This window comes from Pan paniscus, chromosome 20, assembly GCF_029289425.2.
Source record: "Pan paniscus chromosome 20, NHGRI_mPanPan1-v2.0_pri, whole genome shotgun sequence".
Classification (NCBI taxonomy): Eukaryota; Metazoa; Chordata; class Mammalia; order Primates; family Hominidae; genus Pan; species Pan paniscus.
Window position 1 is genome coordinate 58667041 of NC_073269.2, and position 13993 is coordinate 58681033.

The 13993-nt window shown below is 44.2% G+C and overlaps 1 protein-coding gene across 10 annotated transcripts in view; it reads right to left on the reverse strand.

The window, feature by feature from the left end:
• Positions 1-655: 655 nt before the first annotated feature.
• The window catches only part of LOC100970246 (zinc finger protein 83), a 138321-nt gene continuing 124983 nt past the window's right edge, over positions 656-13993 (reverse strand). For 7 of the 10 annotated variants that reach the window (XM_063600588.1, XM_055103853.2, XM_063600586.1 and 4 more), the window contains 2 exons: positions 7143-7269; positions 656-2994 (listed from right to left, as the gene is read on the reverse strand). In XM_063600588.1, coding sequence (XP_063456658.1) covers positions 1295-2994; positions 7143-7269 — 1827 coding nt within the window. In that variant the 3' untranslated portion in view covers positions 656-1294. Of the gene's footprint in view, positions 2995-4909; positions 5008-7142; positions 7270-13993 lie in introns of those variants that run through there. The other 3 variants (XM_063600589.1, XM_055103857.2, XM_055103856.2) reach the window with 2 other exon arrangements.

The window sequence follows — 13993 nt, forward strand, 5'->3', positions numbered from 1 at the left end:
GGAGTCTCACTCTGTTGCCCAGGCTGAAGTGCAGTGGCAGGACCTTGGCTCACTGCAACCTCCTCCTCCCAGGTTCAAGTGATTCTCCTGCCTCAGCCTCCCAAGTAGCTGGGATTACAGGCACGCACTACCACACCTGGGTAATTTTTGTATTTTTAGTAGAGACAGGGTTTCACCATGTTGGCCAGGCCAGTCTCAAACTCCTGACCTCATGGTCCGCCCACCTCAGCCTCCCAATGTGCTGGGATTACAGGCGTGAGCCACCATGCCCAGGCCCCACTATGAATTTTTTTTTTTTTTTTTTGAGACAGAGTCTCACTCTGTCGACCAGGCTGGAGTGCAGTGGTGTGATCTCGGCTCACTGCAACCTCTGCCTGCCGGGTTCAAGCGACTCTCCTGCCTCGGTCTCCCAAGTAGTGTGGACTATAGGCGTGTGCCACCACCCCCAGCTAATTTTTGAATTTTTAGTAGAGACAGGATTTCACCATGTTGGTTGGCCAGGATGGTCTCAATCTTTTGACCTCATGATCCACCTGCCTCAGTCTCCCAAAGTTCTGGGATTACAGGCATGAGTCACTGGGGCCGGCCCTCCACTATGAATTTTTAATGAACCCTGAGGATGCATCTTAGATTAGTAACCTTTCCAGATTCACTACATTTGCCTGGTTTTTATTGAGTGGATCTCTCACGACAAAATCATGAATATTACACTGAAAGGCTTATTACATTCATTATCTTTGTGTAGTTACTCTCCAGTATAAACCCTGTGATGTTCCGCTTTTGATCCCTGGGTAAAAGCTTAAGCATGCACGTTACATTTGTATGGTTTCATCAAAAAAGTTTTTGATGCCTAGTAAGACTTTGGCCTGCGGAAAATCTCTATCACATATAATTATTATAAATGCTCTTTAGTATGGATTCTCTGATGTTGATGAATGTTTGAAGTCATAATGGTTTCCCACTCTCAGTGTTTCTGTTTCTCTCAAGCATGAATTTTTGCAATATTGTACAATGTGACAATTGTGCCAGAAGACCTTGCCACATTCATTACATTTGTTAGGTTTCTCACCAGCAAGAATTCTTTGAAAAATCCTGATCTCAGATTTTACCTTAAGACCTTGCCACATTCAATACATTAGTAAAGTTTCTGTCCTCTATGGTCTAGCTAACGGTTATTAAGCCTTGAACAAAAACTAAAGGCTCTGCTACATTTATTATACTTGCAAAGTTTTTCTCCAGTATAAATGATTGTATGTCTTACAAGGCTTTAATGCTAACTGAACACTCTGCCACATTAATTACATTTGTTAGATTTCTTTCCGGCATGAAATCTCTGATGACGTACAAGATATGAATTGTTGCGGAAGAGTTTGCCACATTCATTACATTTGAAATGTTTCTCTCCAGTGTGGATCGAATGATGATTAGTGAGGCTTGAACGCATACTAAAAGCTTTGCCACATTCGTTACATTTGTAAGGTTTCTCTCCAGTGTGAATTTTCCGATGATGTGCTAGGGATGAGTTTAGACTGAAGACCTTCCCACATTCATTACATTTATAAGGTTTCTCTCCAGTATGAATTCTCCAGTGATATGCAAGGTATGAATTTTGACTGAAGACTTTGCCACATTCATCACATTTGTAGGGTTTCTCTCCAGTATGAATTCTGCGATGTTGTACAAGATGTGAATTTTGACTGAATGCTTTGTCACATTCATCACACTTATAAGGTTTCTCACCGGTATGAATTATCAGATGTTGGGCAAGGTATGAATGGCGACTGAACACCTTGCCGCATTCATTACATTTGTAAGGTTTCTCTCCAGTATGAATTCTCCGGTGATTTACTAGGGATGACTTGTGACTGAAGACCTTGCCACACTCATTACATTTGTAAGGTTTCTCTCCAGTGTGGATTCTCTGATGCTGTGCAAGGTGTGAAATATGATGGAAGACCTTTCCACATACGTTACATCTGTAAGGTTTCTCTCCAGTATGAATGATCAGATGTTGTACAAGGTAGGAATTGCGACTGAACACCTTGCCACATTTGTTACATTCGTAAGGTTTTTCTCCAGTATGAATTGTCCGATGTTGTGCAAGGTGTGAAATTTGATGGAAGACCTTTCCACATTCATTACATTTATAAGGTTTCTCTCCGGTATGAATTCTTTGATGTTGTGCAAGGTGTGAAAGTTGATTAAAGACCTTGCCACATTCATTACATTTATATGGTTTCTCTCCAGTATGAATCCTGCGATGCTGTGCAAGGTGTGACATATTATGGAAGACCTTGCCACATTCATTACATTTATATGGCTTCTCTCCAGTATGAATTCTTTGATGACTTGCAAGGTTTGATTTTTTATTGAAGATCTTGCCACATATATCACATTTAAATTGCGTCTCTTTAGTATGGATTATTTGATGTATAGTAAAATGTAAGCCTTGATGAAAGGCCTTGCCACGCTCATTACATTTGTAGTGTTCTGTCCCAATATTTGCTTTCTCTTTTTGTGTGAATAATGAATCCACAAAATTACATTCACATGTATGAGAAATGTGGGTTTTGACAGTAGAAGAAATACGTTGGGGTGGGGAAACTAAGGAACTACTGTTGACAGATTTTTCCATGTGATCGTATTTATATATTTTCCCTTCAGCTTGAGATAGCTGCAGTTCTGGTAGATGTGACTGCAGGTTTAATCCAAGCGGATTTTTAACAGGCTGCTTCTGTGCATCATCCTTTCTTCCAAGCATGTCTCTTCTACCAATGAGACTTTCCTTACAGGTCACACACACTCGCTTATAATGTCTTTCATCATGTTGCCACAGACACTGAGAGTCATGCACATTTTTCTGGGTTTCTCTGAAGCAAAAATCTTGTATGTCGTGGCTTTCATGTCTTTCCAACATTACTGTCTGGAATATTTCTCCTGTATTACTCTCCTTTTTTGGTGGTAATTCCTTGATCTCACATTTAGAAAAAATACCTACAAGATATAAGGATCCCACAGTTTCCAATTAATTAGATAGTCAATAAATATCTCCTATTGAAATGTGTAATAGTACACTAAGAGTAATACTTATGTTAAAGAAAGTTATAAAACTCCCATTCATGATTTTTAACTTTTTGGAAAACAAAAGGAACAGATATTTTCTAATAGAGAAAGGGTGACTGCACATAATTCAAACTAATTGCAGAAAAGCCTAGTATAAAGAAATCTATGGCCAAACCACTTACATTGCAAAAATTTAGGTTAGCTCCCCAAAATTGAGATTTTTTCCAACATGAAGCCTGAGCATACTGCAATAGAAGGAAAACATGGCTGTCTAATAGTTGAAAGAATTTTGTACTTAGGAAATTTATTGACTAAGGTCAGAGAAAACATTCTTTGGAGCAAACTGAAAAATAAAAAGGTATACAACACAACGAAGGCACCCATGGCCTAAATGTTTGCACTGACCAAAAGATCCTATTCCCCAATATTATGTTATTGCAAGTGGGGACATTGGGCAACAATTAGGCCATGAGGAGGAAGCTCTCATGAACAGGATTAGTGCCTGTATAAGAAAAACCACTAGAGTACTTGCTTCCTCTCACTCTGACATATGATAGACACAGCAAGAAGCAGGCTGGGGCCACGTGCGGTGGCTCATGCCTGTAATCTCAGCAACTGGGGAGGCCATGGTGAGTGAATCATCTGAGGTCAGGAGTTCCAGACCAGCCTGACCAACATGATTAAACCCTGTCTCTACTAAAAATACAAAAATTAGCAAAACTCCATCTCAAAAAAAAAGCAGACTGGGGTAAAATAGAAAGAAGGCACCACCCAGGAAGTGTTTTTATGCATTTTGATCTTGGACTTCACTGCTTACAGGTTTATGAGAAATTATTTCCTGCAGTTTAGGATGTAAGCATCTCAGTCTACAGTATTTCTTATGGCAGGCTGATGTGGTTAAGACATGAAAAGTTAGATGGATGAAAAGGTCCATCTAATAAACATGACAGAGACTGATAAATCTTTTCTTTTTTTCCTTTTTGAGACAAAGTCTCACTCTTGTGCCCCAGGCTGGAGTGCAATGGCACGATCTCGGCTCACTGCAACCTCCGCCACACCAGTTCAAGCTATTCTCCTGCCTCAGCCTCCTGAGTAGCTGGGATTACAGGCGACTGCCACCATGCCCAGCTAACTTTTGTATTTTAATAGAGACGGGGTTTCACCAAGTTGGCCAGGCTGGTCTCGAACTCCTGACCTTAGGTGATCCACCCATCTCAGCCTTCCAAAGTGCTGGGATTTCACGTGTGAGCCACTGCGCCCAGCCAAATCTTTTCTTAAATAAAGTAACTTTTCCATCTTTACAAAAACTGTTCAATATTCCTAGCCGTCTACCAACACCAACTTGCCAAAAGAAACTTGGAGAAAATTATTGCTTTTCAAATAGAGTAGGTCCACCAATTTACACTGAAAGTAAGTGAGGTCAATGGGATTTGATCTTGGGCTGCAGATCCAGACATTTCTTAAAAGTGGATGCAGTATTGACCCAGCAATCCCATTACTGGGTATATACCCAAAGGATTATTAATCATTTTACTATAAAGGCACATGCACATGTATGTTTCTTGCAGCAATATTTACAATAGCAAAGACTTAGAACCAACCCAAATGCCCATCAAGGATACACTGGATAAAGAAAATGTGGCACATATACTGCATGGAATACTATGCAGCCATAAAAAAGAATGAGATTGGCAGGACACAGTGGCTCACACCTGTAATCCCAGCACTTTGGGAGGCTGAGGTGGGCGGATCACCTGAGGTCGGGAGTTGGAGACCAGCCTGATCAACATGGTGAAACCCAGTCTCTACTAAAAATACAAAATTAGCCGGGCATGGTGGCGCATACCTGTAATTCCAGCTACTTTTGAGGCTGAGGTGGGAGAATAGCTTGAACCCGGGAGGCGGAGGTTGTGGTGAGCCGAGATTGTGCCACTGCACTCCAGCCTGGGCAACAAGAGCAAAACTCCATCTCAGAAAAAGAAAAAAAAGAATGAGATCATGTCCTTTGTAGGGACACGGATGGAGCTGGAAGCCATCGTTCTCAGCAAACTAACACAGGAACAGAAAACCAAACACCGCATGTTCTCACTCATAAGTGGGAGTTGAACGATTAGAACACATGGACACAGGGAGGGAAACAACATACAGCAGGGCCTATCAGGGGGTAGGGGGCAAGGGGAGGGAGAACATTGGGAAAAATACCTAATGCATGCAGGGCTTAAAACCTAGATGATGGGTTGATGGGTGCAGCAAACCACCATGGCACATATATACCCACACAACAAACCTGCACAACACGACACGGCAAATAGATGCATAGAAAGGAATCATTTCAAGGGAGCTACAAGAACTGGGTTGTGTTGCTGACCATGTCACTTGGTAATCCTTCCTAGACAGCGGTATGTCCACCATCGTACAGAGCAGACATTGGTTTAGGCTGTGTCCTGAGAAAGCCGTCCTATGGATAAGCAAGTGTCTTTCCTTACATGGTGAGAGTAGCATGGGGACTGAGAGAGTACTGTGGATATTGAGGTGGTCAGAAATACAAAGATTAATATGTTAAGAAGTGACAGTAGGCCGGGAGCAGTGGCTCATGCCTGTAATCCCAACACTTTGGGAGGCCCAGGCAGGTGGATCACCTGAAGTCAGGAGTTCAAACCCAGCCTGGCCAACATGGTGAAACCCTGTCTCTACTAAAAATACAAAAATTAGCTGGGCATGGTGGCATGTGACTGCAGTCCCAGCTACTTGGGAGGCTGAGGCAGGAGAATTGCTTGAACCCCAGAGGTGGAGGTTACAGTGAACCGAGATCATGTCACTGCACTCCAGCCTGGGTGACAGAGCGAGACTCTGTCTCAAAAAAAAAAAAAAAAAAAAAAAAAAAAAAAATTCCCACCCATCTTATTTTCACTTCATGCTACACAGTCCAGGCCTCTTTGCCTTGCTCCAACAGGTCAGAAAGAGACTCCTGCTTATAAAAAGTAGGAAACATGACATGTTGGAAGTTTTCCAGAGCCCCAGCCCTATGTTTCTGTAGGAAAGAAGACATTGCAGATGGACTTAGGAAAATATTTCACAAATTCCTCCACTGACTGCCTCCTTCTGAATCTTTAAAGAGCACTGTAATATGTGGACACTGAGCTGTCTTCCCAGAACTACTGAATCAAAAGCACAGGAGTAGCAAATAGGGAACTGGATATCTTTAAAGTCTGCCATGAGGTTTTGTTTTGTTTTTGTTTTTTGAGACAGAATCTTGCTCTGTTACCAGGGCTGGAGTGCAGTCGTGCATTCTCGGCTCACTGCAACCACTGCCTCCCAGGTTCGGGTGACAATCTTACCTTAGCCTTTCTAGTAGCTGGGATTACAGACATGTGCCATCACGCCTGGATAATTTTTGTGGGTTTTTTTTTTTTTTTTTTTTTGAGATGGAGCCTGGCTGTCTCCCAGGCTAGAGTGCAGTGGCACGATCTCGGCTCACTGCAAGCTCCGTCCCCTGGGTTCATGCCATTCTCCTGCCTCAGCCTCCCAAGTAGCTGGGACTACAGGCGCCCGCCACCACGCCTGGCTAATTTTTTTTTGTATTTTTAGTAGAGACACGGTTTCACTGTGTTCACCAGGATGGTCTCGATCTCCTGACCTTGTGATCCGCCCTCCTCAGCCTCCCAAAGTGCTGGGATTACAGGCGTGAGCCACTGCGCCCAGCCAATTTTTGTATTTTTAGTAGAGATGACGTTTCGCCATGTTGGTGAGGCTGGTATCAAACTCCTGACCTGAAGTGATCCACAAGCTTTGGCCTCCCAAAGTGCTGGGATTACAAGCATGAGTCACCACGCCTTGCCAGCCATAAGGTTTTATGCCTACTTTACTTCTGGAACCCCCACTGAGCTATCACGAAGAATGCAGAACATCTAAACAAAGGGCACAGTGAAAGTCCAGATGCTACATCATGAAGCTTTTCAGTTTGAAATCAATACGGCTTCCATTTTAGTCAAGCAAGAATGGGGCTCCAGGAGGCAACTGGAGAAAATACAAAGATCCACAAGGGCACATCCCCACTTCTGGAGGGAAGTTATCCTCACCCAGGGAGACCAGGTTCCTATAATTCTCCAGCATCACGTCCCTGTATAGAGTCCTCTGAGCAGGGTCCAGGCATTTCCACTCCTCCTGAGAGAATTCTATGGCCACGTCCCTGAATGTCAATAGACCCTGAAATGAAAACACATTTTAAGCAAATGGTTATGGGAGGAGTTCTTATCTTTACAGAAAATGAGGAGAGCGGTGACAACAAGGATTTAATTGTAGAGAATGTTCTGACAAATCTGAGTCAGGGATTTTTCACCACATGATGTCTCCCCAGTGGTGTCTGATTATACTTTTTGAAGAGGTCATAATACCCTCTTGGTATAAATTTCTTATGTTTGTGAAGAATCCAAGAAACACTCAAATAAATAGATGCCTGGTTCCCATTATAGAAATGTTAGAAACTTTTGGCCAGGTGCTGTGGCTCACGCCTGTAATCCCAACACTTTGGGAGGCTGAGGCAGGTGGATCACAAGGTCAGGAATTCGAGACTAGCCTGGACAATATGGTGAAACTCTGTCTGTACTAAAAATACAAAAATTAGCCGGATGTGGTGGTAGATGCCTGTAGTCCCAGCTACTCAGGAGGCTGAGGCAGGAGAATTGCTTGAACCCGGGAGGTAGAGGTTGCAGTGAGCCAAGATCATGCCACTGCACTCCAACCTGGGCAACAGAGTGAGACTCCATCTCCAAAAAAAAAAAAAAAATGTTAGAAACTTTTATTGACACACCAAGTGACACTCAGTATCTAGATGAGATAGAGCATGAGCGATGCCTTCAAAGATGACAACATCCACAGTGAAATAGCCGGGCTCAATGGCACATGCCTGTAATCCCAGCTACATGGGAGGCTGAGGCCGGAGACTTGCTTGATCCTGGGAGGCAGAGGTTGCAGTAATCCAAGATCACACCACTGCACTCCAGCCTGTTCAACAGAAACTCCATCTCAAAAAAAGAAAAAAAATTTAGCTGGGCATGGTGGCAGGCATCTGTGGTTCCAGCTACTTGGGAGGCTGAGGTGGGAGGATGGCTTTACCATGAGGGTACAGGTTGCAGTGAGCTACGATTGCACCACTGAGCTTCAGCCTGGGCAACAAAGCGAGGCCCCATCTCAAAATACAAGAAAACAAAATTACTCAAAGTACAAAAATACATTTTTTATATATATGTCCACAAAATAATAAAATTTACGCAGACTCACAAAAAACTAGAGTTGAATGCAAAGGGTTGTCATTTTCCCCAGATTTTCAAAATACAAAAGATTTTCAAAATATATACGTATGTGTGTATGTGTATATGTATATATGTGTGTGTATATCTGTGTGTGTGTGTGTGTGTGTGTGTATAGTTTCCTTTAACTGAAGAGGAATCTCATCTTGGTGGAAAAGGAACTTTGGCAGTTGAGGGCAGGGGAGAATCTGCTCGGTTCTAAGAAAACAGGAGATTACCCATCCTAGAAGCAATCACTCTTTCAACAGCCTTCCCTGGAGGAATCCTCAGATATCTGTAGTAATGCAGGTGAGCACAGAGGCAGTGACTATGGCACTCTTTATACAGAGAAAAGTCACAAAGGACCCACATGTTATTCAGCCAATTTCCAATGCAGGCATCAAAGAGGAAGGTAGCCATATTTACTAATATGAGAACATGTTAATTTTCACAACCAGCAGGATCAAATATCAGAGTAAAATATTTACTAAACACAAAGAAGAAAACAACAGACACTGGGCGTCAGGCCTCTGAGCCCAAGTCTGCACGTATACATCCGGATGGCCTGAGGCAAGCAAAAAGCACAAAAGAAGTGAAACAGCCAGCTTCTGTCTTAACTGATTGACCAACCTTATGACTTTCCATTATGACTTGTTTCTGCCCTGCCCCAACTGATCGATGGATCAACCTCATGACATTCTTCTTCTGGACAATGAGTCCTATGACCTCCCCACCATGCACTTCTTCTGGACAATGAGTCCTATGACCTCCCCACCATGCACTTTGTGACCCCCTCCTCTGCTGACAATAGATAACCACCTTTAATTGTAACTTTCCACTGCTTACCCCAGTCCTATAAAACTGCCACTCCCCTATCTCCCTTTGCTGACTCCTTTTTTGGACTCAGCCTGCCTGCACCCAGGTAAAATAAACAGCCTTGTTGCTCACACAAAACCTGTTTGGTGGTCTCTTCACAGGGACGTACGTGACATTTGGTGAGATCTGGGACAGGAGGACTCCTTCGGGAGACTGATCCCCTGTCCTGGTCTCCATGAGGAGCTCCAGCTATGACCTCAGGTCCTCAGACCAACCAGCCCAAGGAACGTCTCACCAATTTGAAATTGGGTAAGTGGTCTTTTTACTGTCTTCTCCAACTTTGTCACTATCCCTCATCCTTTTTCTCCTTTCAATTTCAGCAGCACCTTTCAATCTCTCCCTTCCCTTAATTTCAGTTCCTTTCCTTTTCTAGTAGAGACAGAGGAGACATGTTTTATCCATGAACCCAAAACTCCAGTGCTGGTCACGGACTTGGGAAGACAGTCTTCCCTTGGTGTTTAATCACTGCAGGGATGCCTGTCTGATTATTCACCCACATTTCAGACTTGTTTGATCACCACAGGGACACCTGCCTTGATCCTCCACCTTGGTGGCAAGTACCACCCCACTCTCTCTGTGTCTCTACCCCTCTTTTCTCTAAACTTACGTTTTTACTATGGGCAACCATCCACCCTCCATTCCTCCTACTTCCCCCTTAGCCTGTGTTCTTAAAAACTTGAAACCTCTTCAACTCTCACCTGATCTAAAACCTAAGCATCTTATTTTCTCCTGCAACACTGTTTGGCCCCAATACAAACTTGATAATGTCTCTAAATGGCCAGATAATGGCACTTTTGATTTCTCCATCCTACAAGACCTAAATAATTTTTGTCATAAGATGGGTAAATGGTCTGAGGTGCCTTATGTCCAGGCATTTTTTCACTTCACTCCCTCCCTAGCTTCTGCTCCCAATGTGACTAGTCCCAAATCCTTCTTTCCCTCCTGCCTGTCCCTTCAGTCCCAACACCAACTGCTGCTGAGTCTTCTGAATCCTCCTTTTCTGAAGACCCCTCTTAGCTCTCTCCCCCTCCCCAGGCCACTCCTCAGAAGGCTGAATCAAGTCCCAATTCTTCCTCAGCCTCCACTCCCCCACCCTGTAACCCTGCTGTCACCTCCCCTCCTCACACCCAGTTCGGCTTACAATTTCGTTCTGCAGCAAATACTCCCCCACCTGCCCAACAATTTCCTCTTTGAGAAGTGCCTGGAGCTGAGGGCATCGTCAGAGTGCATGTACCATTTTCTCTATCAGACCTTTCCCAAATTAATCAACACTTAGGCCCCTTCTCGTGAGACACCACTAAATATATACAGGAATTCCAGTATTTAACCCAATACTACAACTTAACCTGGAGTGACTTAAATGTCATCCTAACTTCTACCCTTTCCCCAGATGAGTGGGATAGAGTTTATACCCTAGCCCAGTCCCACACTGACACCTGCAGGCCTCATGAGCCAAACCTTCAACAAGGCATCTGGGTAGTTCCCCAGGAAGATCCCTAATGGGAATACCAGACAGGCTCCCCAGGTATAGCTAGGCAAGATTATGATTTCCTGCCTAGTTGAAGTGCTTAAAAAGGCAGCTTACAAAGCTGTTAATTATGACAAACTTAAACGACCCAAGGTAAAGATGAAAACCCAGCCCAGTTCATGGTTCATCTGGCAGCAATTCTGAGACACTTTACAGCCCTAGACCCTGAAGGGTCAGAAGGCTGTCTCATTCTCAATATGCATTTTATCAACCAGTCAGCTCCTGACATTAGAAAAATTAGAAAAAAGCTTCAAAAATTGGAATCCAGTCCTCAAACCCCACAACAGGAATTAATCAACCTCACCTTCAAAGTGTGCAATAATAGAGAGGAGGCAGCCAAATGGCAATGCATTTCTGAGTTACAATTACTTGCCTCTGCTGTGAGACAAAACTCAGCTGCAGCTCCAGCACACAAGAACTTCAAAACGCCTAAGCTGCAGTGGTCAGGCATTCCTACAGGACCTCCTCTCCCAGGATCTTGCTTCAAGTGCCAGAAATCTGGCCACTGGGCCAAGGAATGCCTGCAGCCAGGGATTCCTCCCAAGCCATGTCCCATCTGTGCAGGGACCCACGGAAATCAGACTGCCCAGCTCACCTGGCAGCCACTCCTAGAGCCCCTAAAGCTCTGGCCCATGGCTCTTTGACTCCTTCCCAGATCTGCTCGGCTTAGCAGCTGAAGACTGACACTGCCCAATTGCCTCAGAAGCCCCCTGGACCATCAGGGATGCTGAGCTTTGGGTAACTCTTACAGTGGAGCATTTAAGTCCATCCCCTGTTTAATTGATACAGGGGCTACCCACTCCACATTACCTTCTATTCAAGGGCCTGTTTCCCTTGCCTCCATAACTGTTGTGGGTATTGATGGCCAGGCTCCTGGACCCCTTAAAACTTCCCAATTTGGTGCCAACTTGAACAATATTCTTTTATGCACTCCTTTTTAGTTATCCCCACCTGCCCAGTTCCCTTATTAGGCTGAGACATTTTAACCAAATTACCTGCTTCCCTGACTATTCCTGGACTACAGCCGCATCTCATTGCTGCCCTTCTTCCCAACCCAAAGCCTCCTTCACGTCTTCCTCTTGTATCCCCCCACCTTTACCCACAGGTATGGGACACCTCTGCTCCCTCCCTGGCAACTGATCACACACCCATACCTAATCACCCTTACCCTGCTCAACACCAGTATCCCATCCCACAACAGGCTTTAAGGGGATTAAAGCCTGTTATCACTTGCCTGCTACAGCATGAGCTTCTAAAGTCTAAAAACTCCTTATGATTCCCCCATTTTAAGTGTCCAAAAGCTGGACAAGTCTTACAGGTTGGTTCAGGATCTGTGCCTTTTAAACCAAATTGTTTTGCCTATCCACCCTGTGGTGCCCAACCTGTACACTCTTTTGTTCTCAATACCTCCCTCCACAACTCACTATTCCATTCTTGATCTTAAAGATGCTTTTTTCACTATTCCCCTGCACCCCTCATCCCAGCCCCTCTTTGCTTTTACCTGGACTGACACTGACACTCATCAGTCCCAGCAGCTTACCTGAGCTGTACTGCCACAAGGCTTCTGGGATAGCCCTCATTACTTCAGCCAAGATCTTTCTCATGATTTACTTTCTTTCCACTCCTCCTCTTCCTACCTTATTCAATACATTGATGATCTTCTACTCTGTAGTCCCTACTTTGAGTCTTCGCAAAAGGATACCCTCCTACTCCTTCAACATTTATTCTCCAAATGATATCAGGTATCCCCCACCAAAGCTCAAATTTCTTCCCCATCCGTTACCTACCTCAGCATAATTCTTCATGAAAACATGCATGCTATCCCTGCCAACTGTGTCTGGCTGATTTCTCAAACCCCAACCCCTTCTACAAAACAACAATTCCTTTCCTTCCTGGGCATGGTTGGATACTTTCACCTTTGGACACCTGGCTTTGCTGTCCTAACAAAACCATTGTATCAACTCACAAAGGGAAACCTAGCTGACTGCACAGATCCTAAATCCTTTCCCCACTCCTCTTTCCGTTCCTTGAAGACAGCTCTAGAGACTGTTCCCACACAAGCTCTCCCTGACTCATCCCAACCCTTTTCACTACACACAGCCGAAGTGCAGGGTTGTGCAGTTGGAATTCTTACACAAGGACCAGGACTGCACCCTGTAGCCTTTTTGTCCAAACAACTTGACCTTACTGTTACAGGCTGGCCATGATGTCTCCGTGCAGTGCCACCACCCTAATACTTTTAGAGGCCCTCAAAATCACAAACTATGCTCAACTCACTCTCTACATTTCTCATAACTTCCCAAATCTATTTTCTTCCTCACACCTGATGCATATACTTTCTGCTCCCTGGCTCCTTCAGCTATACTCACTCTTTGTTGAGTCTCCCACAATTACCATTGTTCCTGGCCCAGGCATCAATCCAGCCTGCCACATTATTCCAGATACCACACCTGACCCCCATGACTATATCTCTCTGATCCCCCTGACATTCACTCCATTTCCCCCTCCTTTCATGTTCCTCATCCTGATCACATTTGGTTTATTGATGGCAGTTCCACCAGGCCTAATCGCCACTCACCAGCAAAGGCAGGCTATGCTATAGTATCTTCCACATCTATCATTGAGGCTACCACTCTGCCCCCCTCCCACTGCCTCTCAGCAAGCAGAACTCATTGCCTAAACTCAGGCCTTCACTCTTGCAAAGGGACTACACATCAATATTTATACTGACTCAAAATATACCTTCCATATCTTGCACCGCCATGCTGTTACATGGGCTGAAAGAGGTTTCCCCCCTATGCAAGTGTCCTCCATCATTAATGCCTCCTTAATAAAAACTCTTCTCAAGGCCGCATTCTCCTTATGTCAAGTCTACTCCTCCTATATTTGGACTCCCCACAACACAAGCTACTATTTCTGTGGTCACTCCGTTATGCATCTCTCAGCAAAGACCCACTGGAATTCCCCTGGGTAACTTTTCACCTTCTCATTGCTGCTTCACTCTTCATCTCCAAAGCCCAACTACACATATCACTGAAACAATTGGGGCCTTCCAGCTCCATATTACAGATAAGACATCTATCAATACTGGCAAACTTAAAAACATTAGCAGTTACTGTTGCTTAGGAAAACATTTACCCTGTATTTCACTCCATCCTTGGCTACCTTCCCCTTGCTCTTCAGACTCTCCTCCCAGGCCCTCTTCTTATTTACTTATATCCAGCCCCATAAATAACAG